The following is a 27,933-nucleotide window of genomic DNA, read 5'->3' on the forward strand; positions in this document are numbered from 1 at the left end:
CGTAGTTCCTTTGCCTTGTTTGAAAGTTCAGAATCATAACTCAACATACATATCAAGATCTTTATGTTTGTCTGTTCCAGTCTTCCAGAAAGCCTTTGCATTAAAACATAGTCTTGGGTACACTTTCCAACAGCTCCCCAGATGATGAATGGAGAGGGAGTGCAGTTGGTGGTTTTGCAGCTTTGCCAAACTCATGCAGAGTTCTCGCTGTGTGGGCGTCAGTAGTCAAGGAAAAAACAATGAAACTGCTTTCTGCATAACCAAGCATTACATATTTCTGTCTCTTTATATATTAATTTTTAGACAGATATTTACACATGTATTTGTAATAACGTTTGATGCTAAAACACCAGCGTCTCCTTCATGCTTTACATTCCTGGTGCCTAGTTAAATAAGACGTAAACAAGTCAGTCCTCTTTTCTCATGGATCAACCTGATTAAATTCTGCAGGTTAAATTAAAGTGTTTTGTCGTAATATTATCCAACACCACATCTTTGGGAAATACCCAGCAAACCAGACACAACCAGACATAATCCTGACTCATCATCTGCCTCACTGCAGACATTGTAGACAAACTTTATTTTTACCAGCGTTGCGTTTAATATCTTTCCTTCCTTTTTTAAAATAATCTCAGACAGTTGTATATCCCGTCAAAATGCGTCTTTTGTAAAGACCCTTTTCAGTCAGGTTATTTAAAACTGTATGACAGATGTTCTACGTTGGAAATGGTGTATTACTACAGAATGATATTTCCCATTTTCTGACAATGGTTTAGGAGCGAATGGAAAACTTTTTTTTGGTCATAGTCAGTTCATCTTCAGTGATGCACTACTCCAAGTTGTGCACAAGTTGGCATGAATGGATACAAGATAGATTTATTGATCATTTTACAACACAGGGTTGTATAATGACATTTTGTTTTGTAGTTCCCTTCATGCTACTCAAATAAAACAATATATGAAGTAGATCAGTGAACAAATAATAAATCATAGATGCACACACACCAACACAGTGAAATAGTAACATGTATAAAGTTACTGTACATGAATACAATCAGTCTCAACAGAAACATGTATATTTTACTATAAAACTTTCCCCTTTCGCCTTGTACACGTGCATGACTCATGACAGCACACTCTTGTGTATGCAACGCACTCACATACACAGATAAGACACATGCCCTTCTTAATGGATTAAATTGTGATGCTGTAGCAGACTCCCATAGACTCCATTCACAGGAATCAAATCAATCACTTAGTGCACCAACTGCATGCTGGTGCTGACTTTAAACCCTCGCCCTCTTCATCTTCATCTCCCTCTCACAACAACAGGTTGTCAGCTGTCATGCCACGGTATTACGTAGTATCAAAGTCAATAAAAAGCACATTCTTTTGTTCTTTGCAGTTTTAAACATGTCGATGCTAATTTAACGGTATGGTAGTCGTGAAAAACAGCACAATATCTTTTTCTTCCTATTGTATCGTTGAAGATCTCCAGTTGTAACCTGGAACAGTGTTGTTTCAGTTCATGTACATATCAGCACCATCTCTGGCACTGTTACAACGTTGCTCTCTCATAGCGTTACTCATGTCACGTGGTCCATTCTTCCCAAATCCGTATGACACTGATTTATTCCTGTAAATATAGCACTTCCTTGGGAATATCACAGCAAGCAGGAAAAAGAGTGGTCAGGAGGTGTATGAGGATGAGATAACAGAGGTGGAAACAGTGAGCACACAACAAATAATACAAAGCTAGAGATCTGTAACCAGGCAATGTGAGACATATTACAGGGTGCTGGTGTTGCTGGGAGTAATCTCAGCCTGATACATTACTGTAGTGAGCAGGGAGGCCGCCCTTCAAACTTCTGCATGTTTTTTATTTTATTAATTAGTCAGGTCAAGACAATGTTTTACAATGCATACTTCATATAGGTCGAGGTGCTATACAGACACAAAAGCACATAAAAACACATACATATGCATAAACAACAATTAACATGCTTACAGTTGTGCAGTCAGTACATAATGAGACGTGACGGTGGAGTAGATCATCTTATTACTATTATTAGTAAGTAAACCCTTATAGGCCATTTCCTAATTCCAAAAGCAGTTCACATCTAATTTAAAACAAGCACAGGTTTAATTAATAAAAATTAATGTTGGCTGAATTCCATTTAGCTCCTTCAGGTTCCTACATGCTGGCTCACTGTCATGACTTACTGGGGCACTTGAATAGAATGGAGCCATCGTTAATGTTATTAGTAACAGCTGTGCTTTTCCTACTATAACAAGTCAAAATGTTATTAAAGTGCTCTACTTAAAGGCCCTGCACACACACACACGGGTGTTTTCTAATATTCTGGCCGATTAGACCTCTGCTCAGGTTTCGATACGGTGGAGTTATGATGGGAATTATGTCAGGTCACCAAATTTCATGAATAAATAATAAAGATAAAGGCGAAAGTTGTCCCGTCCACACAGGTGCAACTAATGTAACAGGAAATCGATGAGCAGTCTGAACACACCCACACACACCTGTGTGGGTGTAACATGGGCGTGTAAGGCCTTTAAGTAGAATTCTGAGGTACTTATGCTTTATTTGAGTATTTATAAAACTTTATACTTCTACTACACTACATTGCAAAGAGAAATATATAATATATAAGGACTTTAATTTCACTACATTTAATTTGACAACTATAGATACTTTGCATGTTAAGATTTTACATGGAAAAAATATATTTAATCAGTTTATAAAATACAATTGATATATTTTTTACCCAAAAGCATACAAATGAACTAAAATAGCTCAACGTCACCCAGCTGCAATATTTAAAAGTAGCTTAGACACTAACTAACAATTATCCAGCACTACAGTAATAGTAGTGCTAGTAGTACAGAGTAATAATATAAAACTGACAGGGACCATTCTGCTGCCTATCGAGTACTTTTACTTTTTATACTTTCAGTGCATTTTGCTGTTAAAACTTCTGTACTTTTACTTGAGAAACATTCTGAATGTATGATATAGTTTTACACCATGGTATTGTTACTTTTACTAAAAGATCTGAATCCTTCTTCCACCACTGCTACATGCACACACTCAGTCTGACTCCAGGGTAATATACCCAAGTATGAGCTACTTGTATTTTGTTTTCATGCTATGTATTTCCACTTTGTACTTATATTTCACTACATTTTAGAGGGAAATCATGTTTTTTTTTTTTTTTACTTCACTACATTTATCTGACAGCTATAGCTGGCTAATATACTTTGCAGATTCAGATTTTACTTCTCTTTTGTGATGAGTTTATAAAATGTGTTGTATTGTTATAGTTTAAACAACCCTCTCAAATGCTGCTTACACATCGTAATACATCATACATGTACATAATACACTAAAAGAATATATTATACATTAAAATAACAATGACAGGGGCCATTCTGCTGCACTTTTGATACCTTTTGAATAGCTTCAAAATTCCACAAGTAAAATTTTGAATGTGGTACTTTCATATACTTTTTCTTAGTCAAAGTAAGAGAAATAAATACTTCCCCAACCGCTGAGAGCAAAAGCAGGCAATCCCACCCTGAAAGTAAAAACTCTTCCCCCTCAGCTCACCTCTCATACAGTAAGGTTGTGGCTTGATGGTTGGTTGTGAACAACTCTAGCTATGTGACATTTTACAACTCTGAAACAGGCTATGGAGGTGAGAAGCATCACACTGCTGGGCACACAAGAGTTTTAAGATGGAACAAGTGGAGTGGACAGAGAGTGAGTCAGTAGACATCAGAGCTGTTGACAGGCCCATCCATCATCACTTTAAAATAGCCGGCACCAAGACATCACGCACACACACGGCCGGTAACATGAGGAGAAGCTGTTTGGTGCTTGGCACCGCTCGCGCTGTAGCTCCCCCTACTGATGAAAAGAAAGACTGCACTTCTCACGTCGGCATGAACACGTCCAAGAGGCTTTCTGGCATGCGTAAATGAATACAGTGTACTGGTTTGGGCTGAATGTGGTTACATTAAGTGCATCCACTGCGGTGTTATTGCTGCCTTGAAACATTATTTGCTCGTTGAAGACTGAAACCAAAACAGGCTGTGGTCATTAAATGCCCCGTTTGCTGTTCCGAGAAAGGCTTTGGCACCGCTATATTACTTATTAGACCGATTACCATCATGCACGTGATGCCGGGCTCTGTATCTGATGAGAGAGTTTCGTCTGTTTACTGTTTAACACTCCTGCTCGCTTCTGCTTCGAGTTTTTCCGGTAACGTCCTCCAGCCCCGAAATATGACACCCGTCGCCATGGAAACAAAACAACTGCAATTACCCAAACATGGTCAAGGGAAGTTAAACGATACGGCAAACGCGTGTTGACGTCACGCACGGCACGCACTGCGCTGCTGTAGAATCGGATTCCCATGACCGTGACAACAGTGGAGAACGAGCTGTGAATAAATAATTAACCTGCTGTTTCTGCTGCTCCCACTCATTTTAAACACGATTCAGTCCCCGATGGTTGTGCTTTATGTAATCCTGAATCCAAAAATAGGCACACTGACATCTTTACGCACTGATACCGAGCTGAAAATATTAATATTCCCGAGGTTCAAAGTTCATTCGTGCCCCCCTTCTTTACTCTATTTAGTACATTTTCTAAAGCTATCATTGCATATTGCATACATATTATCAGTAGCTGGAGACTGAACAGTTGTCTTGGGATTGCAGCCTAAATGTTCCGTTTTCTATTTTTTGAGCCCTTCTCATCCATGTTGTGCTTAAAAGCTGCAGCTTCAGAGCTCGTTGTTGACCTTGGAAACAGCATTTGAGAAAACAATCTCACCACAGGGTCCATTTAGTAGCTGTCCTGGAGCTTTCAGCCATGTCACATGATCGTGAAGAGACGAGGTGAGACACGTTATGATGAGAAGTGGTCAGAAAAAATGTACACCTCACTGGTTCATTAAGTAGCTGTTCTGGAGCTTTTGATCATATCTCATGATCTTCTTTGACAAATGTATTTTGCTCAATTGATTTTTTTTTTCCTGAGCACTTAAGGTCTTCTTGTCCACCTTGGCTTAAAAGCTGAGCTCCAGAACAGCTACTAAATGAACCCTGTGGAGGAGACTGTTTATTCAAATAAATATTCCCGACCGAATGACAACAACAGCAAGACATTTGTTTTTTCTAATTTTATTTCCAGCATTATACAACTTTTTGCATCTGATCATTTTTGATAAGTAAAAAAATAAACTATGTCATAAAATACATCTTGATAAAATACACGACGTGATCTTTTTTATGGAAACACTTGAAAGGAAATGTCAAGTTAGAAGGACATCTTACAGCAAGATGTTACAGCTACACACTACACATTAGTAACCCTGCTATTTTCACTTACAACACAACTTTGTCAACAGTATTACACATACATTAGGCTATTGAGCATAACTTCACATCACATTTAGGGATTTTTAAAAACACAAGATACCACCGCTTCTTGGATTACCGATGACTTGTTTTTGCATGCATTTTTGTTACCAGCACATAGCCTCTCATCATAGAGAATTGCACCAACAGTATGGAAGAAGTCAACCCTGTTACAGTCACAGAAAACATGTCATCTACACAACCTTTGATGAGTTTTACACAACATCAACAACTCACACTACAAAAGATTATTTGAGAGAGAGATCATAGCTTGCTGGCTGGTTAGAATACAATTACAGTATCATTGCATAACTTATTTGCATTCACAAGGCCAGAAGTGTCGGAGAGTTAAGACTATCTTTCATTAACTCTGACGCGCCGAGGCTGCCTTTGAGGCTCTCAAAGCCCTCAGCCAAGGAATCAATCTCAGAGTAATTAAAGGAAAACACTGTGCGATAATTGCTACAAGTGGGACTGGAAGACATGACTGGTGTGCTCAAAGATTCAAGGTCGTTTGCCACAGACTTGTACAGGGTTTCCCAGTCTGAGAGGCAGAAGGGGCCGCTCAGGTCTATGTCAGGGACGGATGCAGCCATCTCAGAAGTCACTGCCATCTCTAGGCTGGGCACCAAGTCATCCAGGTCATCTGCTTTTAAGTCCTCCAGAGCCTCCTCTTCTGCACTCGAACACAGGAGGATGTTGGAGTTCCCCAAAATGGCTGCCGCAGGGATGTAAGGGACATTGTCCATGTCTTGACCAATAGGGGCTTCTCCAATGGTTGTGTTGCTCTCTGGAGTTTTTCCATTCTCTAAGATGGACAGCAGCTGTGGGGAGGCCGGAGGATCCTGCAGCATTGTGTTAACATCATCTTCATTATCCTCCTCCTCATCACCATTTGCAGGGAGTTTGCAGGATGGTTTGTGGGAGGCTAAGACCTGCTCCAGTCTCTCCTTCTCCTTCAGCAGGTCGTCTATCTCCGACTGGAGGGCGGACTTCTCGTCTTCGAGCTTGTCAGTTTCCTGAGGTGAGGAGAGACGAAATCAGAAAAAGGACTTGGCATGAGGGAAGCATGAAAACACTGCTGCCCTATGGTGCTCTGCAGTCACCCCTGCTGTGCGCCTGTTATCTGAAGTGACACGTCACACAGTAATGTGTGCATGTGCTGTGTGAATGTTTCCATAAAACAGCATACTTACAGCTTGCAGAGTGTCTATCAGCTCCCTCCGTCTGTTACGACACTTTGCTGCAGCAATTTTGTTCCTCTCCCTCCTGATCCTCCTCCTCTCCTCCTCCTCTTTGGAAGGCTAAAATCAATCAGAAATAGCCTATTTAAAATGCGCATCCCGCTAAGTTTTGCCATATCATCAGTTGGCTCTTCAACACCATTTCAAATCTTCGTTGCAGTGTATGCTGGGAATACTGATCTGGTCGGTGCAGACTGTCATCCAGTTCAGGCGTTAAAATGCTGCACCACTGGCACGGTCTAGTCAAGCACGTGAACGCGCACTTTTATGCAATTTCCCATCCCATTCATAAACAGTGCTGTGCTCGTTACTCCGAAAGTAATTACTCGCTGCTCCAATTAGACGTAATCCAGTCACCTCGCGCGCTACTCCCTGCAGTAATTCATTTACTCTAGTACTCGCTGCGTTAATTTGACTTTAACAGTAAAAACAATTGCATCTTCTTTCACGACCTGTTGAAAACATATCGCGATAACTCAATTTTCACATTAACCTCTATCTGTGGAAAGGAGTCGTGGGGAGGAATAGAATATAACTGAAGAACAATACGGACTCCTTGATTGATTGCTTAATTGACTGACTGATGGATGGTTAGATTGATTGATTGATTGGCTACCTGTAACGTTATTTCTGAAACTGACAGTTCATTACCCCCTCCCCACCTTGTTTTCTTGCATACCTTGTCTTTCAGCCCTATCCTGTTGGAGGGCTTTGCCTTCTTTGCACCTGCCGGGGAGGATGACTGGGTCGCGCCGTGAGTTTTAGTCTTTGCGCGGCCGGACGCCGAAGAGACAGATGTGATGACTGTCGGCTGCACCATCCACTTTAGATCCGGCGAGGTTGAGATTGCAGTCACAGTCGGAGCAAAGGAGTCTGCTGCACTGGTCTCAATATCCTGGAAAAACCCACATCAGACATCCATATGCATGCAGTCAAACACTAATTTGGCTTTTGATGAATGAGGAACCACGTTCGTGTCTGACCTTTAGATATGCCTAAATGGTACATCAATCTTTTGACTGAGGAATGCCAAAAAAGACGAAATCAATCCATCAAAATCAGCTTCATGCCCTCTCATCACATCCTCATCATTATCATCATCATCACTCTAAAATTAAAGGTCACGACCAAGACACCAAGGCAGGTCTGTGTAAAGTACATTACAAGCCATTTCCCTGAAACAAGACGCCTGCGCTGTCTTTACGGATTCCCCACAGATGCATGGAGGCTGTAGAGCTTGCTTATGTGTTTGTTTAGGATCATTTTCAGCACGGGGCAGTAATCCTGTTAAAGAAAAGACTAGTCTATGAAATGTACTTGGATATGTGTGAACAATTTGTACTACCTGTATATTAGATTTTTGCAACCTATATTAGCCTTATGCATGAATTATTCTGCAAAATTTTCGTTTTGTGAGGATAATTGTTGCATGATCGGATCCGCTTCTACCTTGGCGCTGTCCACTGATGATGAAAGCGAGTCAGGAGGACGCTGGCTGCACCCAGGGGTGTCCCCGCCAGGCGATGCTGTGCTACAGCTGGACGATGAGTCGAACTCAGTGCTGGAGTCTGGATGCATGTTCTCGTCTAAAATCTCTGCATAAAAAGATAGAATAGTCTGTCTATTCTAAGTAGAAAACTGACGCCTAAACGCCTTGCTATATTCCATTTGCCAGGTTCATAAATGGTAACTGTGCAGATAGTGGAGAGGCCCGCCTTTTATAGTGAGCTGGAATTTTATGAATGAAATCTGTGTGGTGAGACCGAACCATTTCACAGAGGGAGAGGTAAGAGCTGAAAAAAACGAGCAGATGTTTTCCCATTTAACAATTAAATCCGGGAAATGTCTGAACACTAATATTAGCAGCCTTTTCATTTTTACTCATTTTATTTAGCCCGCTCAAATATCAAAAAATAACGAGTATATAATAAGTGACACCCCCGCCTGCACAAGGTGCCCATCGCCATGAATGAACTACGTCACTTCATGTATGCAGCATCTGCATCATATACATTATGCTCCCCTCTATGTCCACATATGTTCACGAGATGTAACTCTACCGGCGCATTCGTGACAACAGAAATGCTCTTGCAGGAGAAGGGAGGTGATGGCAATGCAGTAGGTATATTTGGCTAATAAACAGTTTAGAGCAGTGAACCTGGTGTTTCTATGTCCCCTCCGAATAGCCCAGATAAGAACAATGCTGCTGTACTCTATATATGCCTACAAAGTGAAACAGCTGCCCCAATTTATAATTTGGACCAATATTATGAGACCCAGAATTTTTTAATTAATGCCCACAGCTGATACCGGCTGATTATTTATGAGCTGCTAAATAAAGTGTCATCCATATATCACATTGCCTTTCACCTGTCTCTGCATATAAATAGAGCTCCAGCAACAGAATTGTCGCTGTAGTAAAGCAGCCAATCGCCGAATGGGCCGATCGAGCCATATATGGTGTTTCCGGTGACAGGGGCGCGCTGTGGCGCACAGAGAGCGCGCAGACGGACGTGTGGCTGTGTGTGGGCCACTCACTCACAGTCACAAAAGAAAGTGAAACACGCGCTAAAAGGCTCACCCGTCATGCATTGTCTATAACAGCGTCATTAGCTGCGCCTGGAATGACCACATGCGATACTTTTAGGACACGAAGAGGAGGGCAAACCCCTGCACTTGACCCATCGTTTTAGTACGAGAACAGCATGTAGGCTGCACAGCTTTTGATGCAGGAATAGATCTGTAAATGCATTTAATAGGCCTGATCATAGTAACATCACACTAATGGGTTATTGCAGATAATTAAAAATAGGCGTCTGCTTTTCTAAAAGGAGACTATTAGGCTGATTGATTGATTGATTTTGGTGGCTGATTTCCTCCTGATGATCATCGATGAGACAATACCACTGCTTTTGTTCTTCCACTTCCACACAGACTAATCAGTTGTGTTGATGCAGTTTATTGGCACCAATTATGTAAGCGTTATTCCCGCACAGCCTAATTCAGCTCCTATAAGAAAAGGGATTGTATAGGCTGGACATGCTATATTTAGGTATTCAGATGACCTCACAGATCCACTGAAGTGAAAGCGATAGATGGTGAATAGAAGGGGCCTATCCCCGCTCAAAGGGGCTGTGCTCCCGGCTGCTTCCCGGCAGTCACAGCCCCCTCTGGGCTTATTTACCGGCACTTCATTAGGTGGTCGGGTTGAGCCTATTCAGTCGCCGGCGGCTCAAGACCAGAAGGGTTCAAAGGTCGGACATAACTGCAGACACCCCTCACAACAGCTGAAAGACTTGTTTTCATCAAAGCAACTTGAGCATGAATGTGCTCAGACCGGCGAAGTTTATTTTTAGACTCAGTGACATCAGTGTTTTTTGTGCTCTTTTCACCCCTGCTATGTAATGAAACTTTGGCTAAAATGAAATTGCCCAGAAATTGTTTTAAAGATTCGTTATAAAACAAAATAAAATAAACATGCAGTAGGGCACATTTTGAATGCCTAAAATTACATTAGTGCAAAGTACTTTCCCTAAAATGTAAGTTAGTGAACTCATCTCATCCGTGCATTCAGTTCAATTCAACAGGGCTTTGTCGGCATGGGAAACGGACGTTTAGGCCTACAGTGCCAAAGCGAGGGTGGAATAAAAACGTCTAGCCTACATAAACAGAAGAATTGGGCTAATTAACCATCTGTGTAGTTGCAAGTTAATTGATTTATATTGTTTTCGATTATTGTTATTATGGTCACCAACTAAATTATTGTGGTCACCGATTGGCCTACATGCTTATTGTGAACTTTTATTTCTGTTATCAGGCTACGTCTATTCTTACCTCTAAAGAACTAAAAAACATTGTTCAAAACAAATAGTCTGGGTCAGCTGCTGAATTGGAAGCTGCTGCTCTTGCCGACCAGCCAAACAAAATACGGTATACGGGTTGTTTGGTGTACCGTCTCATTCCGCTGTTCCGCAGACACCGTGGAGAGAGCGCTGTCTGAGAGCCACAGCACGGACAGAGGGCTCACTCTGCCACTGTTTCCAGGAACCAGAAATTTCGGGGCCATTCGCTGACGCCGGTTTTATTTTACTTCGTTGAGTGATCCGTCGTCACAACACAAACGATCGTTGTTGCTATGCAAAATGAGGACGTCACTGACGCGAAGGGGTGGAGTGTTGCCATGACAACCAGTAATGTTCACCAAAACAAGAGCGCGGGAAACAAAACACACCTCCTTTAACCTAGATTGATGCACTTTGGCACAATAACACAATTGTTAACACTTTAGACCTTTATTAATGCCATGTCAACATTTATAATACCTATTTTATGTATTTTACAGCCCGGTCTGTAGCCTGTACATGGGGACTGCTTAATAAAGCCCCTAGGAATGCAAAAAAAAAGAGGAAAACTTAAGGCAACTTTTGTGAATGTACGAATGACTATTGTGGCCACAGTTTTTGCTTTGTTCTCTGTCTGTTTATATCTTTTTTTATAAATGCTAAATCAATAACAAAAAACTACCAGCAAAATGCTAGTGAAATTGGATTGGGGTCTTTGTTATGTAGGCCTCCATTAAGGGCTAGTTAACAGAAAAAGGGTGTTCATTAGAATGAAAAAATGTTGTAAAGCAATACTGTAACTCAGTTAAACAATTAATTTGAAGAGCAATATAAAGTATGAACGTTGGCTCAACGTCAAACCTGCATTTCAGGGATTCATGTAGCTCATTATGCAAATCACAAAGGGAGAGGCAGGAGGATTCCCTCTACCACAGTCTTAGGGGAAGACCTTTACAATTAAGCTTGGACACCCCTGAGAAAAGCAAACTGCTGACTTGGAAAAGTACACATAGCAAACCAGTTATCAGCTTGCTGTGCAATTCAACACACCCTTGCTTGGATTACACGCAAAAGGTACAAGCACTGCCTGAGGGCATAATACAGATGTAACTGCTGTCTGCTCTGACATGAATTTGTGGTGTTCCTGGCATAAGTTTACATAGAGTTGTCACGTGAATTAGGCACATTCCTTTGTCCCCTGCCAATAAATAGAAAGACAGTGTTTCATTTACATACATGTGTTTTTATCTCAAATTTTTTATCCGCATTTCTTTACCTAATTCTTATTTTTACTCTAATTCTAATTGTCGAGTTTTTTGCACACTAAAAAGCATGCCACATGTGAGGTTGGATAACCGTCAAATATCAAAACATTAAAAATAAGATTACAATTTTGAAAGTGTAAACTATGGTTTTAAAACTGAAAAACAGGATTCAAATGTTCAAAAATAAGATTTGAATGTCTATAATAATAATTGCTTCATTACAATGTTCATCTGTGTCTTCAAAGATTTGAAACTTGCTTTGCAGACACTGAACACACTCCTTTCAGATATTTTACATTTACATACATACATTTTTTAATGCAATCATGGAAAATGATTAAATAATTGTCTCGTGTAAACCCTCCTCATGCTGATTCTTTATAGGACAAGGGAGGGAAACATTTGCTACAGCATGCTGGCACTGATTCCTGGCCTGCTGCTCCATCAGGCCAGACGATGTTGTCCACGTTAGGGGACACTAGGAGTCTGGATGAGTAGTTCCACCGAGCCGGTGTGTTCAGAGTGGGGATGACACTGGGGATTTGCATATTGCCATGGTGAGAGCAGGTGGGGTCGGGGGCATGTAAGTGGTTGAGTTGGCGGAGATGAGAGGTTGACCTGATAGTTACAGTACTCAGATAGGATGGATCTGTGTCAGGCAGACTCATGGTAAAAGAAAGAAGGTTTGTCCGTGAAAAGGTGCTGCTGGAGACAACAGTGGGAGACTGTGACTATATCCAGGTTCTTCAGTAGTCCATGTTGTTGATGGTGACTGTCGAATCAGTCTATGGAGGACCTCACCTGACAAACACGGGCACGGGACATTTATTAGATTATTTAGAACTCTTTAGGTTCTAGTTTACATTCAGACCTACAATGCTGGTGATATACACATTTGTGAACAGAAAGATCCCTAACCCTTACATTTGGACTGACGAGAGTCGGGCTTTGTACTCCAGACTGTAGCATGCAGGCTAAACAGTGCATTTGTAACACTGAACATTGCAGGAGTCGAGCAATATTTCAGACATTCAAATCATATCTTCAAATGTTTGAATTCTATTTTTGTTTTAAAACCGCACTTTCAAAACTCACGTCCAACCTTTCAAATCTTAGTTTTAATATGTAATATGTTTAATATGTATGTAATAGTTGATATGTGACTGTAGCCACCCTGCATTTCACTGCTCATATTGTGTGAGCATAGCCTATATGTCAAATAAAAAACTTTGAATCTTTGATGCTGAAAGACTTCTAACGCAATAGCACAATACGTGATTGACCCTGCAAGAGTTTCTCAAACCATAACTTATTTAAGTGTGAATGTATTTTGGTTTTCCATAAAGGTTTATGGAAAACTAAAATATGTTTATGCCTAAGTGACAACTCTGTCAGCGAGCTACAGGCTATCTCAGTAAGACAGGTAAAAACGAAAAACAGTTGTGGACAGTCCTGTATGTTCATAGTCTTGATACAAATACACACACAGTGTGTGTTTTGATGCGTTTGTTTGATACACGTAGTTCAGAACAGACAAATCTGCATGTTCAAATTTATCTTTGATGTACTTTGATTTGTAGGATGTACATTTACTGACCATTATCCCAGTTCTTCAGTTTTCACAGCAGCCTCTGTGTTTGTTGTCTTACATAACGTCTGATGGTGTATTTCCCAGCAAGGCCCGCCCCTTTAACAGGATGCACCATATATGGAAAATTACGTACTGGGGATCCCGTTTCTGGAATATTCCATTTCTTGAGGGTGAGCTTAAAAGAATATATCTAAATGTTACTTTTCAACTTCAAACATCATAAATTGGCATTGCATATTCAACTTTTAGTCTATTTGTTTGTGTACAAGCAATAGTTGGCATTATTGCTGCGTTGTTATGTCCGTGTTTTGGTGTTTTTCTCCTCACGGTGTCGGGTATGGAGCGCTCCCCCTTGCCGACGTCATTCTCTACTATAAAAAGGCTCCGAGCTGCTACAGTTGGCAGTCAAACTTTCAGTAGCAGAGCAACGAAGGGAGAAAGGAGATCGGGAGTGAAACTAGAGTTTCTCACAAACCTACTCAAAGGATTTCCTCATCTCAAAGTTACATTCCCCCTCTGTAGACTTTGTTTGGATCTTCCTACTCGTTTTTTTTTTGGGAACGATGATGTTTACCGCTTTCAACACGGAGTGCGATTCTTCCTCCCGCTGCAGCACCGCTTCCCCGTCCGGGGACAATCTGGGATACTACCCGTCACCAGCGGGATCTTACTCCAGCATGGGATCTCCCCAGTCTCAGGTATGTCCAGTCAAATATTATTCAGCTTTTATTACAATGTAGTCTATATGATATTTACATGTATTTGTTTATGTTTGGCATGCAAGGAAGAACTTGGGAAGATAGAGCTCATTTTCACTAAATTATTCTCATAAAGCTTAAACATGAAGTTTTTAAATAATAAATATAGGGTGCCTGACAAATAATAGTATGCTATTATGAGCTGTGCTTGAAATAGCCTATTGACCTGCCTGCACAGCAAGCTTCATTCATCCACCTGGAAACTCCTCAGAGAGAGTGTAACGTCATAATTGACATCATATGGATATTTTTAAACCGCCCAGCTTTTTATAGACCCCTTACTTCATTCATAGACACCCTGCAATGCTGCATCCCCCTCCTGAAAGTATACCAAATGTACTGATGATCCTCTTGCTTCATTATCCACAGGATTTCACTGACCTGACAGCATCAAGTGCCTCCTTCATCCCCACTGTCACAGCCATTTCGACAACCCCGGATCTGCAGTGGATGGTCCAGCCTTTGATCTCCTCAGTGGCCCCCTCTCACAGAGCTCACCCCTACAGCTCCAGTCCCAGCCCCAGCCCTGCTTACTCAAGACCAGCCATGAGGTCTGCAGCATCCAAGGCTCACAACTCTACCAAGAGGGGCAGAATGGAACAGGTAATTATTATCTGACCATGTACTTCAAGTGTTACATAACAAGTAGTAACTTCCATGTTACAGTGTACCTAATTATCATAGAGTTGGAGGCTTAACTTTTTCTTGTATTATGTGCAGATCACACCTGAGGAGGATGAGAAGAAAAGAATTCGCAGAGAGAGAAATAAGCAGGCAGCAGCAAAATGCCGCAACAGGAGGCGAGAGCTTACAGACACTCTGCAAGCTGTAAGTATGCCACAGATTTACCATCATTCATCAAAATGTATTTCTCGCCACAACTACTAGCAGTGTTATCCAACAGCCAAGCTAATGCCAGGTCCTCTATTTCTCTCCCCCTTGCAGGAGACCGATCAGCTTGAGGATGAGAAGTCCAGCCTGCAGAACGATATTGCCAACCTCATGAAGGAGAAGGAAAGGCTTGAGTTCATCCTGGCCGCCCACCAACCCATCTGCAAAATCCCCTCAGAGCTGGACACGGACTTCTCCATGGTCTCCATTTCTCCTGCCCATCCCTGCCTCTCCAACGCGGTGTCCTCCCAGCCACAGACCACCATGCCAGAGGCATCCACTATTGCTTCCAGCCAGCCAACCTTCACCACACCCTCCAACTCTATCTTCTCCAGCAGCAGCTCCATCCTCTCCACCGCCACCATCTCCAGCAGCACGGTCAAGATGACAGACCTGGACGCCTCCGTCCTGGAGGAGTCTCTGGATCTGCTGACAAAGACGGAGATGGAGACAGCGCGGTCAGTGCCAGAGGTCGACCTGTCCAACTCCCTCTACACAACTCAGGACTGGGAGCCCCTTCACACCTCAGCCAATAACGGTGACTTTGAGCCCCTGTGCACACCTGTGGTGACCTGCACACCGGCCTGCACCACCTTGACGTCTTCCTTTATGTTCACCTTCCCAGAGGCAGAGACCTTCCCCACTTGTGGCGTCGCCCACAGGAGAGGAAGCAGCAGCAACGAACAGTCCTCTGATTCCCTCAGCTCACCAACCCTGCTGGCCCTTTAAAGACTCTTCCAAAAACAATAATACTTCCCGTCAAGCACTCTTTCTTGATTTATGAGATAGATGTGCAGATCACAGGGCTATGGAATGGACTTGTACCAGGAAGCTAATTATTTATGATTTTATTTGCCTTTATCTATACTTGCCTATTACACCAATGTAGCAAGTTAAAAAGCATGTTTTAACTAATACCACCTAGTCATTTGAGTTCATATATGATTTTATGGTGCTGGATAAATTGTTGTAGTGTTGATGTGTCTTCTGAGCAATAGTTATTATTGATCCAATTTATTTCCTGGTTGATGGAATGTGAGAGTAATTGTGTACCGTTTGTGAAACTAAAAACTGACGTGCTTTGTCTTAACCATGGTCTGAGTGGTCTATCTTGGATGAAGTTTTCTGTGAAAACATTAGTGTTTTAATTTATGAAATTTCAATTTATTTTTTTACAGGGAGAGTAAAGATGAATGTTGTTTAACATATGTAAATAAAGATAGTGATATTTAAATTCAATCATTTGTGTGGTTCTGGCTCTCTGTGCACACACATACATAAGCATTTTCTCAGTAGATGTATAACTAGCAGTGAGATAGAATAGCAGCTCCAGTGGCATTCAACAGATAATTAAAATCATGTCTAAAATTAGCCTCTATAAGGGATAGCGGTGTTTTTCCTGCACCTCCACTGGCTCTATTTATTGTTCCGTCTGTTGCCAGGGTTAACTATACGTCAGGGCTCTGACGTCAGTGCGTTCTTTCCATTTTTTTACATTCGCAAGCATAGCGCGATGACGTTTACTTCCGTGCCCAAATAGAGAATGCAACAAGGACGCGTTGCTGCTGCCTGCCAGCAGAAAGCACACGGGCTGTTCGGTCAAACACCCTTTTCCGCTAAAACACACACATCTAAGTACTTGTCTCTGGGTTGTCTCTCCAGAGACATTTGATTTAACTATTGGCATGTCTGTACGAAAGATCAAAAACGCGGTGCATTGCTTCACTAATTGTAATCGTGCTCGTTGCAAGAGAACCGCTGCACACGCATGGTTATAAAAGAGAGATCCGAAAGCAACATTTTAACCACGATCTACGTTGGTTTAATTTATTCTTTCACTCGGAAGGTTTGAATACGTCAAAGTATCACCTCTCACAGCCAAAGACGTACATGTGAGTTACAGCATAATGCAAGAAAAGAGTCCTCAGAAAAAATTCATAAAGGCACAGACAGCAGTTTGGACTTTGTGCAAATGGACTGGGGTGTAAAGTGGTGTTTTTATTCTGCCTGTTAAAACGCTTCCTTCCTTTCCACCAGACAGACACTAAGTCCACCTCAACTGGAAGCACAGCGGGGCCAAGATTAATACATACAATGTCTTGAATGATGCGTATAGGTCACAAATACCTAATTTGGAAGATGGTGATCCAAAAACGTAAATCAAAAATAGTCTAGCATATTATCTTTTTCCATTGGTTGTTAATGCAGCAGGTAGACAGACCTAGTGTAGGTTCTTTCCATTCACAGCCAGCTCAGAATAACTCCTGTGACTGATATGGCTTATGTGTTGTTTTCCCAGACACATACAACTGACTTAAGATGTGCATTTCGTGCAATTAGTGTGAACACAAGTTTTTAAGAACATTGACCCTATTAACTATAACTGTCTTCATTTTTTATTTATTTTTCTACATGGTTTTCATTAAATTTAGGACATTTGGGGTGCTTTATTTCAACTCATAGCTTCATGCATGTAAGGTACTCTTAAAGCTGCGAGTTACATGCTTCTGTCTGGCTCTGTATACACTAATGCAATCATGTCTCTTTCATCTATTCTAAACAGAAAATTGTTACTCAGAAGGCCAATTAAAAACATGAATACGGTAAATTCATCATTAACAAAATGGTCAGTGATGAATTGAATTTCAAATTAAACTAGGTGATCATAGTGTTATTTGTGCAACACTTAATCAAACCTTTCCTACCCCTCCCTTCTACTTGTCCTTCTTTCACCTCACTTGCCCATTTCACCCTTTATCAATATTTCACCATGTAAAGGAAAGCAGATTGCTTAATGGCTTTTCACAGGAAATGCGTGGTGTGTGCGCGTGAGTGACATGCTGTGCGGAAGACTACCATCACACAATAACTAACTTACTCTGACGATTGAGCCCTTCCAGCGTGGACACACCCTTTTGTGTAACACGGCGAAGATATCAGCAGTGTTACTCTGCTTCCTGTATGGATACAGGCCTGCTCCTCTAAAGTACAACCTGAAACTAAACAAAAGATTTGAATATTTGATATAGTTTAAAGAATGAAGAAAGACGTTGCAGAAGTACAATACTACTTCCTTGGTTCTTGCTTGCGAAACACTTAAAATGATTGAATCTGTGTTTTTACAAAGTCTCTTGTTTTGTTAGCACTGTGCTGTTGAGTAACAGCTGAGTACCTATCTGTTTTTCTTTGCACTTTAGCAAAGCCTCTTTTTCCTCAATAAAGCCTCTATGTGCGACCATGCAGCGCCTAATAACTCGGTCTATTAATACCTCTTTGCCGGCCCCAGGGAGATGGGGTAGCAGCAGAAATAGCAGGTGCCTATTGCTTCTTTTAACATCAGCATCAACAGCAGTAAAATTAGACCACTATGACGCCAACCTGCGTCGGTGCTGCAACCCAGGGGAGGAACCAGACAGCGTACGCCTGATAGAAAGAGAGGAGGAAAGTAATAGCGAGGTGAGGAAGAGGAAAGGAGAAAATGATGAGTGTATGAGGATGGCAGGAAGGGAGACAGACAGAGATCCCTGCCTGGGTGTAATTGTGAGCACAGTGATGATGAAACAGCCATGTTTGCCTCCGTGCCATGACGACAAGAGCTCAGTTTTGCTCGGCTCCATATTCAAAGAAACCCATCCCCTGACACTTTACCTTTGTAGAGAGAGGGTATGAAAGCTTTAAGAAACTATGAATAGTTCAGTGTCTTCCCCCTGTGGCAGAGTTACTCATTAGTGTGTTTACAATGACACCAAATTACACTTTAACTGAAGCAAATGACGTCTTTTCTGGACATATTCCTTTCTTTGTTTTACTGTCATGAGTGTCAACAGAGTGAGTCCATCTGACACAATGCAGATATTCCATAAGTTGTGTGACACGGTCTGTGGTAGTGTATGACTAATCAAATTTAGGTTTGAACTGGATTCTGTGCTCTTATCAGCATATGTCTGCTTTTTGTTTGTATTTTCAGTATCTAGAGGTGATAACGAGCACAACTCAAACAATGCCAGCAATTCAGCGCAGGGTGTGTAGATACTTGCGTCAGCATGCTCATTCAAGGAAGTGTGCTCCTCCGTAAAGTAGGACTTTCATAATGACATGCAATGCTGAACCAATGCCCAGAGGTGATAAAAAGGTTAGTCAGTCAATAGTAAGATTATTGAAGTACCTTTCCAAGTGGCTTACAGGCTGCATATCACTCCTAGAAATATTTAATCCACATTGAATATTGCTCAAAATCTACTCGAGAGATAATGGTAAGGTTTAATGGGCAGGTGTGATATTCACATTTTAGCATAATTAAAACGTGTAAAAATGTAGATTAGTCACAGGTATATGAATATAAAGTTTTAGGAATTTCATTTCTAGCCTAAAAGCTCTGTAGCATGGCAGAGTGTGTGACATGCTATTCTTAGAGGTTATTTGACGCACTAAGCTACAATACTGGAGGGATTTCTCTTCTCCAATAATTACTGTTCACTTAGTGCCAGACTCCCCACACAGCAGCGTGTCCTCGTCTCGTCTCGTGGGATCAGTAACAAGGATGTTTCCCTGGAAACTGGACAGCTCTATCATATGTAAGTGGGTAATCCCTGAGCTGCTGACAGAAAAATAATATCTTTTGGGATTTTCAAAATACCCCAGCCAACACTGAGCATGATATGTCTGTTTTGTAACCCGGATTTACCAATTACATACTTGATGGATTATTATGCAACTATGGTAATATTGAAGACATTTTTAAGTGAAAATTTATAGATATCAATGGGCTAATTGTGAAAGACTAGCACAACAAAATGAAAAGAGATGATTTCTAATCTTACACCTGCAGTATCAATATCAATTTATATAGCAGCAGGTTTAAAATATGTACAGTGATAGAAGTATATCAATTATTGCTCATTCAGCTAAAGCATGTGTCTACTGTCCAAGAGAGTTTACATGGTATGAAAGAGGGTCACACATTCATTCTCATTACAGAGACCAACTTGGACTTTATCTCATGCTGAATACCGTACAGCCACAACAGACCAGACTCAACAGCAACAAAAAAAAAACAACAGCAGCCTAGCACTCAGTCATAAAGAATCTGGCGCCCTGACTGGTGTCAAGGACCTGCAAAGGGGTATTTGTCTATTAATCTCCATTTGAAAAAGATTTAGTGCCACAAACTCCCATCTAAGACTGCTATTTTATATTCTGTAAAATAAGTGAAAGCCACTGATCTACTGTGGTTCTCACTATCTTGATTACATGTTAGCACAAGTGTTCCCACACGTTGCCACTCACTTTATTAGTCTCAGGAATATGGCCATTTTGTCCCACTAGGGGGCCCCAGGTCATAAATGTAAGAAACTTTGGTCTCAAAGGAAAACTATCTGCTTGTATATATTTTTTAATTGGGGCTCCTATCTGTTACAAAGTCTGAAATGTATTGACATGAGCCTACTTGCCTTCTGGGCAGGAACCGTGTCCATTCTGCACAAAGCTTAAAACACATCCCATGTATTATCCCTCTAATTAGTAAGCACACACTACTTTATGTGTTGTTCCATTGAATTTCTGGCACCTTTGTACGATGTGCTGTGTTGCTTGACTGCACATGGTGATGGGATGTATTTGTACATATGAAGGGTGATATTTATAGTGTACTGTCCCCTTTCAGTAAATACAAGGTCAGGTTGCCCCTGTTCCATGTTTGGCTTTGTGTACTCTAAGGTCACAACTGGCAACATGTTTTTGCAGCAGGTACTGCGCAGTGCACATTATCTGAAGCTTGCAACTAGAAATACACCTGGTGTAATCACTGCTGTGTGGTACCTGTACCTCACAACACGCTGCAAAGCTCAAGACTACAAAACCTGTCAAATATAACAAAGCAATCTAAGCTGAAAGGCCCACTTACTAGCTTTCAGACTCATTGTATTCTTCGGCAAATCAAGCTAGCTCAGGTGTCAACACATGATCTAAGGGTGCAACTTCAGTCATGTTGTATATCTGAAGATATCTGGAGAGTCTCCGTGTTGGATGTGATTGCCCTCCTTGATCTTTCTCCAGCCATCCATTGACTCCTGTTGTCAGGGGTCCTCGCCATAGCACTAATGTAGTGTTACCCACAGATGTTGCATGTGTGTCATGCTCCACTTCCGTTTTCCTCACTGGGACATGTCTTTGGGGTGTACCAGCAGAGATCGTTAGCTGTTGAATGGTTTGTGGTAAGGGACTTGTGACTTGAAGACTTTGGCTAGATGTTCTGACAACCCAGCTACATAATGGAGTCTTCTGGTGGTCTCCATTAAGTTAGCAGTGTCCGTCCTGGTCTTACATTGGGGTGGGATTCTCATCATCCACTCCTTGTAACCGCTGGAGTTCCACCTAGACCTGCTGCACCTTCCTTTCACTTTCCTCCTCTTTACTTGCAAGATGTTAGGTGTAGGCGTTAGGAAAATGGAAGGCGTTTCTGCATAGGAGGGTCCTCACCACTAACATAAAAGAGTAGACCACCCATCCCTCCCATACATAAGACCACTTGTTTTTACCTTACATATATGACACCTAAGCTAGCTCTCTTTGCTGATGAAGTGAGATGTGGTTGAAAGTTATGTTCCCAGGTAAAAAAAGCTTCCATGTTCAAATCTAATCACTATGACTTTACGGGTCACAAATCTCTAGATTTTTCAAACGTTGCCTATTTAATTATTCCCCTGTGCATGTAACGTTACAGGCCACTTAGCTACAGACGGAGCGTAGTTCTCCCTCCAGGTCAGCGGCGGCGCTGGAGGGTTGAGTCAGGCCGGCTGTGTGAGTTGGAACTCGGTGTTAAGCTGTTGGCTGGCACGGTCTGGTTGGTCGGTTGAGGGTAGCCATGGCTCGACTCGCTGCGCTACTGCTGTTACCGGTTCTTATTGAATCTGTATTTTCCATTTCTTTCTTTTTACCGGTCAACTCAAGAAAGTGCTTACGAGAGGAGATCCACAAAGACGTCCTCGTTACGGGGGAGTATGAAATAAGCGAACAGGCGAACACCAAAACTAATCTGAAGGTGAGCACAGACCTGCGGCTAGCTACAGTTAACGTAACCAGATTGTATTGAGGCCGAAACGGCTCCTGTCTGTTAACGTCTGTGTTTATTTAAGTACGCTAGCAGTTACAAATGAAGTTCATAGTTTATGTTAAGTATAGTCTGAACTGTCGGTGGAGTGCGGCTGAAAATTGTCACAACTGTTGTTAGCATTGTAGCTAACCTAGGCCCCGAAAAACTCGTCTTCCTGGTTTTAGTAGCTAATTAGCTAGCTAACACTATCGTTAAAGATACATTTTGACATAAATTCAAATTACTCTGACACAAATGAACGCCCATTATATCAACGATTGCAGGTGTCTATTTAACAATTATTGTGTGTTAACGCTATATTGTGTGAATTAATCCAATCTGTGTCATCGGCTCGGTTCTGCTGCTGTTACACGTCAGTCTTACCGTCCATTCAGCTGGCAGCCACAAGCTAGCGCCATTAGCACATTAGCTGCTTAATATACACGTCAACGACAGCTTGTATCTTGTATCTACTTTTATATAAAGGAATGGGGTCTAAAGATTTCCTCCATACATCATACAGGGCCTACTATCCTCTCGTTATTATTAACCAATTGCATTATCATTAAAAAAAAAGATTCGTAATAAGGTTTTGTAAAACAGTCTGCATGTTTTAGCAGCTGCTAAATAAAAACCAACATTAATGGTTTGCTGGTATTAAGGAGGAAATTATTAGTTTTGATGAATGTTTTACATCTTTTAATGCAGTCAACTGGGGCTTCAAGTAGCCGTTAGCTTTATGTCTTTTAATATGTTGATTATTTTATCAATTAACAGTTAAATCAATAGAATGACATAAATTATTAAAATGCCCAACACAATTTCCCAAGGCCCAAGCTGAAGTCCTTAATGGATTCAGAAATGCAGCTAATATTTATATCATTATTTTCTTTAACTTTGTAGATCACAGATTCCTCCAGCCACACTCTTTACTCCAAGGAAGATGCAACAAAAGGAAAGTTTGCATTCACCACAGAGGACTATGACATGTTTGAGGTGTGCTTTGAGAGCAAATCGCCCATGGGTAAGTGTGTTAACCCCCAAAACCAGGCAGCTCGACACACCAACACTTACCAAAGGCAATGTCATTATTTTTCATTCACTGACAGATATACATAAAGAATGTGCTACAGCTGTTATCAACCCACAAATATAATTAGTTTATGTCTTTGAGCAAGAGCAAAGATCTGAGTGTCAGGGTTTATGATGAACATTTTGCTCCACTTTGTTTAGAAATAAAATGTATAATGACATTTAACCCTTTGGTGATATTTTTGTTGTGATATGAATAGATGGTTATGACATTAGAGATGTGAATTCATGTAAATGAACCACTGTCATTTTTATGTAATTATTTATATTTGAACAGTAGTTATTTAGAAAAGGTAAAAAGACTTTGCATTCTTGTTAAGTAATAATGTGGATGGAATGAGAGGAAACTAATATTGATTCGTACAGAAAAATAAGTCGAACAGTGAAAAGTTTCTTAGTTGGCATGTAAATGCAATTCTGGAACTAGACTAGGTTTACTAGCACAATGAGTGAACACAATTTTTTAATTCAGTTAATTGCATATGATGCTAAAATCTCTGCTCTTTTTATTTAGGGACTGGAAGAGTGCCTGATCAGTTGGTCAATCTGGACATGAAGCATGGTGTGGAGGCCAAAAACTATGAAGAGGTAAGTGTTGGAGTCCGGACCATCTGCTTAATTTTATAGAGTGAAACAAATACTGCAGATAAAGAGAGTCTGTCTGCAGCCTGTAGACTAGGTCAGTGGATTTGGGTCATTGGTCTTGCCGCAGGAGTTTCAGTACATATTTTCACTATTCTGGTTTGAAAAACTAGAAAGCCACAGGTTCTTTTTAATCAACTGCCAGCAGTCCTCAGCCTGGTGAAAGTGTTAAAGGTCACAACATGTCCTAAATACAATATAAACTTTGGTTCTCCTTTGAGAAATTGGTTTTGGACTTGGAAAAATTGCAGATTGACCCACTTGGTTAAATGTGCAAGTTGCCCCTAGTCAGGATTAAGGCCCTCAACTATCTTAGAAACAAAGTGAGTTCAGTTTCAAGAGATGCAAGAGACATACAATCCTTTCCCTGTAACTGTTGTACAACATCGAAATAAGTAAGGACTTCATCAGATTAATAAATCAAGTTAAACTGTGGAAACAAGAATATACTGCTCCGGTACCTTATTTACATTTATGCCACATTAAATACTTATTCTCGTGGAGATGCCTTATGTTGCATAAGTTGTATTGCCAGCTGTCCCTTGTCAAAACATGATAATGGCGCCAAGGTGTCCCAGTATAGAAAATAAGGAAATCGGTGGAAGAGGTTTTGCTTCCACATCACTCAGTATTTTCCTAAATAGGGACACGTTGTTCTGCATCATCACTTACATTACTTAATAGTTCTTCTGAGAATGGATAGCACTTTGAACTATGGCTGCCTCAGGCAACACTTAATAATAAGTACAGAAGTGATGAAGCATTGTGAGCTGAGAATCACCCCCCTTCCCACACATGCTGCACGAACATGACGTTCTGTTCTGCTGAGGGAGTTTGTAGTTGGATGTTCAGAGAGAGTTCAAGTGGGCATGTCTGTCTGAGGGCGGGTGGGTGGAGCTGAAATTAATGTCCATGCCTGAGGCTGCTGCACAATTTAAATCTGTAGTTAAGGCTATAGTTTGGTTCATTTAGTCCAGACCAGAGAGAAAGACAGGTATTATTGCTGTTTAGTTTTTGTCCATTTAGGGTTCACAAAGACTTACTATAAACAAACCGACAGTTACCTATTCATTGGGCAGTTTTGATGACCCGTTTTGCATCATCAACACTACACAGACCAGAGTTCATTATTGTGGCTGACAGCAAATCGCAGAAATAGTTGTTTTAGTTGAGACTGCAGCAGCTAGACTTCCATCGTAAATAAAATAGCAATAGACTGATACGTATAGTGAAGGTAAGGAAGTGTCCTGAACCACAACATGAAGGAAAATGGTTGCCATAATCATCAGCTAAATCTCATGAATTTGTTCACTTTAGCTGTTAAATTTGTACACATCACACATTCATTAACACATAGTCCTGTGGTTGGTCCATTTTGTGTTTTCACCACAAACCGACCACACCAGAGTTTGTTAAAGATCAAGACTCACCTTCTCAGGTGGTGCAGCTGGTCGGTTCACACCAGAGTTGAACAAGACTAAATACACTGTTTGTTTAAACGCATACACTGTTTGTTTAAACGCATAAGGTTTGTGCACAGCTCAAGAGTGACACTTGCTGGACAAAGTATATAATGACACTGCCTAAAGATTAGTTCTATCTTTCCAACAATTGGCTTCTCAGGCATCACTATTCATTCGGTGGTTGTAGTAACTTCTGTTTTGTCCCTCTAGATTGCCAAGGTGGAGAAGCTGAAGCCTCTCGAGGTCGAGCTGAGACGACTGGAGGACCTGTCAGAGTCTATCGTCAATGATTTTGCTTACATGAAGAAGCGAGAGGAGGAGATGCGAGACACCAATGGTAGGAAAACAGCGCAATTAGTCATTGACCACAGGGAAAGAACAATTGATCGTTCCATAATTGCTAACTCTTTCTCAATGAATGTACATGCTTTAGCTGTCAGACACTGTATGGATGAAGCCTGATTTTAACCCCGTATTTAGAATCAGGTTGTCAGCTGAAGGTTTCATGTGCAGTTTAAGGGAGGGGGGGACTTCTTGACACTTGATTAATTGCCTCAATGATCAGGCTTTTGGACCATACGATGTGTTTCTGGCATGTCAGAAAAATGTACTTGCAATTTGAGCAGTTCCACAATCCGTTTTCCAAAATGGCTGTTGTCAAAAGAGCCATGATAAACTGTAGTGAGCTTGTTTTTTTTAATGTTATTTGAGTAGTATTTTACATGTTGTGGCTAAAATTGCAGTCATGATTGAGACTGTTGTGATATAAAACTGAACTTTGCTGCAGAAGAACAGTCAGACCACATTGTCTGCATTTTTCTCTTTGTCAACATTGTTGAGGACACAGTCGTGTTGTTTGAATAAGCTTTATTGGAAATGTCAGTGGACAAAACCCAACCCGGGGTTCCATGCTCCCGTTCAGTGTGAGCAGAAAAGTCGCATGTTCTGGCCGTGCTGAAAGGCTGATTTTGATGATTTGTAGTGCGATTTAACAAAATGTACAAGATTAATAAAAACGCAGTGTCTGCCGAGCTTTTGGAAGTGTCAGGGTTTAATTACCCAAGGGAATACAAGTAAAGTTGTTTCTTTTTGTTGGCCAGCTCAACAAAAAGTATTAGTCACTGACCAATAACATGACTTACCCCTCTTTTTTTTAACCACTCTCCAGAGTCCACCAACACACGTGTGCTGTACTTCAGCATATTTTCCATGTGCTGTCTCATTGGGCTGGCTACATGGCAGGTCTTCTACTTGCGGCGCTTCTTCAAGGCAAAGAAGCTGATCGAGTAGAGCGACCCCTAGCTCCTTACCTCGGGGGAAGCTGCCTGCCTGCCAGTCAGCCAACGCATCCCAACATCCACCCTCCTTGGACTAGCTTCAGTAAACAACAGCACGTGGGGTTGAGGGGCTCAAACTCTAGTTTTCACAGCTGTAAGAGAAAGAGTACCAAGGTTGTCCTCTGAAAAATGATTCACCTGCTTATTTAGTGGTTTGAAACATGAAAAGCGCTGTAGGGAGAAATGCACTGAGAGACATGGGAGGTGTGTGTCACTGCATTAGTGAGATATGTCCATCCCCATGGTACTTCACGTTTCTGTCTGCACTGTTTTGAATGTTGCAGCTTACTGAATAAGAACTTGTTCCTTCAATCAGTTGAACAGTGATGTTTGATTTTGAGCTCAGTTTGAATGGATGTGCCATGAGCGAATGTCTTTTGCCCTTCTGTTGATGTACACATTCTTTGCCATGCCAAGCAAACTAGATCCTTGGTGCCCTTTTTATCAAGTGAAGGCTATTTGAAAAAGAGGTTTGTTGTTACTTTGAGAAAATTGGCAACCACTGAACTTCTGTTATGTCACTTAATTTGCATACATGTTTGGTAGATAAATTTAACCGTGTCTTTAGTTTTTCATATTGTAAATTCTACTTAGTTGCTTCTACAAGTATATTATTTGGGGGGATTGTGAGTTGTCAGAGTAATATTCTCTTAGTTATGAATTAGGTCACTTCTATGAGCTCTTGCACGTTGTTGTTTTGCTTTTGGACCACCGGAACATTCATTTGTCACCAATTAAAAGTAGCCAGAAACCAAAAACCATGTCTTTTTTTAAGAAGGAATTTGCAGCATTATACTGTATGCATATGGCTATGAGTAATTTAACCACCTGACACCTATGATACAATTCATACATACTTATGTAAGTTTCTCTTGTCAGAGTGCAGTGGATGGAGGTTTTGATGGGAAATGTAAAATAGGCTATCTGAACATTTTGTGAAATTTCCTTTGTCATACGCCCCTTTTCTTTACACACTGCTAAATTTAATTATCCTCTTGTAATTTTCAAAATATCACTTCCTAATTACAGTACTTGCAGATCCATCCAGCGTGCTTCTTTTCTTTAGAACTTATGAGGCTTGGTTTACATGAGAATGTGGGTGGTTGCAAATATTCAGATTGTTTTTGACAGGGATTAATTGAGGCATCTGTCATGGATACATTTTTAACAATGGACATGCGCCTTGTGCGCAATCAATGATTTTTATGTTGACTGATAAATTTTGTAAATTTGTGTTGGGCTTTTATTCAATAAAATATTGGATGGATTTACATTA

At 41.0% G+C, this 27,933-nt stretch overlaps 3 protein-coding genes across 3 annotated transcripts; 2 read left to right on the plus strand and 1 right to left on the minus strand.

The window, feature by feature from the left end:
• Positions 1 to 5,191: 5,191 nt before the first annotated feature.
• Positions 5,192 to 8,421, minus strand: si:ch211-153j24.3 (proto-oncogene c-Fos). The gene is made up of 4 exons (XM_044168392.1): positions 8,136 to 8,421; positions 7,366 to 7,581; positions 6,639 to 6,746; positions 5,192 to 6,461 (listed from the first exon to the last, which is right to left on the minus strand). Exons 1-4 carry the CDS (start codon positions 8,262 to 8,264, stop codon positions 5,766 to 5,768), a joined length of 1,149 nt encoding a protein of 382 aa, XP_044024327.1. The 5' UTR covers positions 8,265 to 8,421; the 3' UTR covers positions 5,192 to 5,765.
• Positions 8,422 to 13,774: 5,353 nt separating this feature from the next.
• fosab (v-fos FBJ murine osteosarcoma viral oncogene homolog Ab) lies at positions 13,775 to 16,272 on the plus strand. Its single transcript, XM_044168391.1, has 4 exons — positions 13,775 to 14,082; positions 14,512 to 14,745; positions 14,863 to 14,970; positions 15,088 to 16,272. Exons 1-4 carry the CDS (start codon positions 13,948 to 13,950, stop codon positions 15,760 to 15,762), a joined length of 1,152 nt encoding a protein of 383 aa, XP_044024326.1. The 5' UTR covers positions 13,775 to 13,947; the 3' UTR covers positions 15,763 to 16,272.
• Positions 16,273 to 21,796: 5,524 nt separating this feature from the next.
• On the plus strand, positions 21,797 to 27,933 carry tmed10 (transmembrane p24 trafficking protein 10). Its single transcript, XM_044168394.1, has 5 exons — positions 21,797 to 22,072; positions 23,027 to 23,147; positions 23,730 to 23,803; positions 25,531 to 25,657; positions 26,489 to 27,933. The coding sequence occupies exons 1-5, from the start codon at positions 21,896 to 21,898 to the stop codon at positions 26,608 to 26,610; spliced, it is 621 nt and encodes a 206-aa protein (XP_044024329.1). The 5' UTR covers positions 21,797 to 21,895; the 3' UTR covers positions 26,611 to 27,933.

The sequence above is a fragment of the Siniperca chuatsi genome, linkage group LG16, assembly GCF_020085105.1.
Source record: "Siniperca chuatsi isolate FFG_IHB_CAS linkage group LG16, ASM2008510v1, whole genome shotgun sequence".
Lineage (NCBI taxonomy): Eukaryota > Metazoa > Chordata > Actinopteri > Centrarchiformes > Sinipercidae > Siniperca > Siniperca chuatsi.

Excerpts from the sequence above, each read along its gene's own strand:
- si:ch211-153j24.3 (XM_044168392.1), bottom strand. The coding sequence starts at position 8,264 with ATGCATCCAGACTCCAGCACTGAGTTCGACTCATCGTCCAGCTGTAGC. Across the intron at positions 6,747-7,365 it reads GGATAGGGCTGAAAGACAAG|CCTTCCAAAGAGGAGGAGGA; the intron begins GTATGCAAGAAA and ends GATTGATTTTAG. Across the intron at positions 6,462-6,638 it reads TGATAGACACTCTGCAAGCT|GAAACTGACAAGCTCGAAGA; the intron begins GTAAGTATGCTG and ends TCCTCACCTCAG.
- fosab (XM_044168391.1), top strand. The coding sequence starts at position 13,948 with ATGATGTTTACCGCTTTCAACACGGAGTGCGATTCTTCCTCCCGCTGC. Across the intron at positions 14,083-14,511 it reads TGGGATCTCCCCAGTCTCAG|GATTTCACTGACCTGACAGC; the intron begins GTATGTCCAGTC and ends CATTATCCACAG. Across the intron at positions 14,971-15,087 it reads TTACAGACACTCTGCAAGCT|GAGACCGATCAGCTTGAGGA; the intron begins GTAAGTATGCCA and ends TCCCCCTTGCAG.
- tmed10 (XM_044168394.1), top strand. The coding sequence starts at position 21,896 with ATGGCTCGACTCGCTGCGCTACTGCTGTTACCGGTTCTTATTGAATCT. Across the intron at positions 23,148-23,729 it reads TGAGAGCAAATCGCCCATGG|GGACTGGAAGAGTGCCTGAT; the intron begins GTAAGTGTGTTA and ends CTTTTTATTTAG. Across the intron at positions 25,658-26,488 it reads GGAGATGCGAGACACCAATG|AGTCCACCAACACACGTGTG; the intron begins GTAGGAAAACAG and ends ACCACTCTCCAG.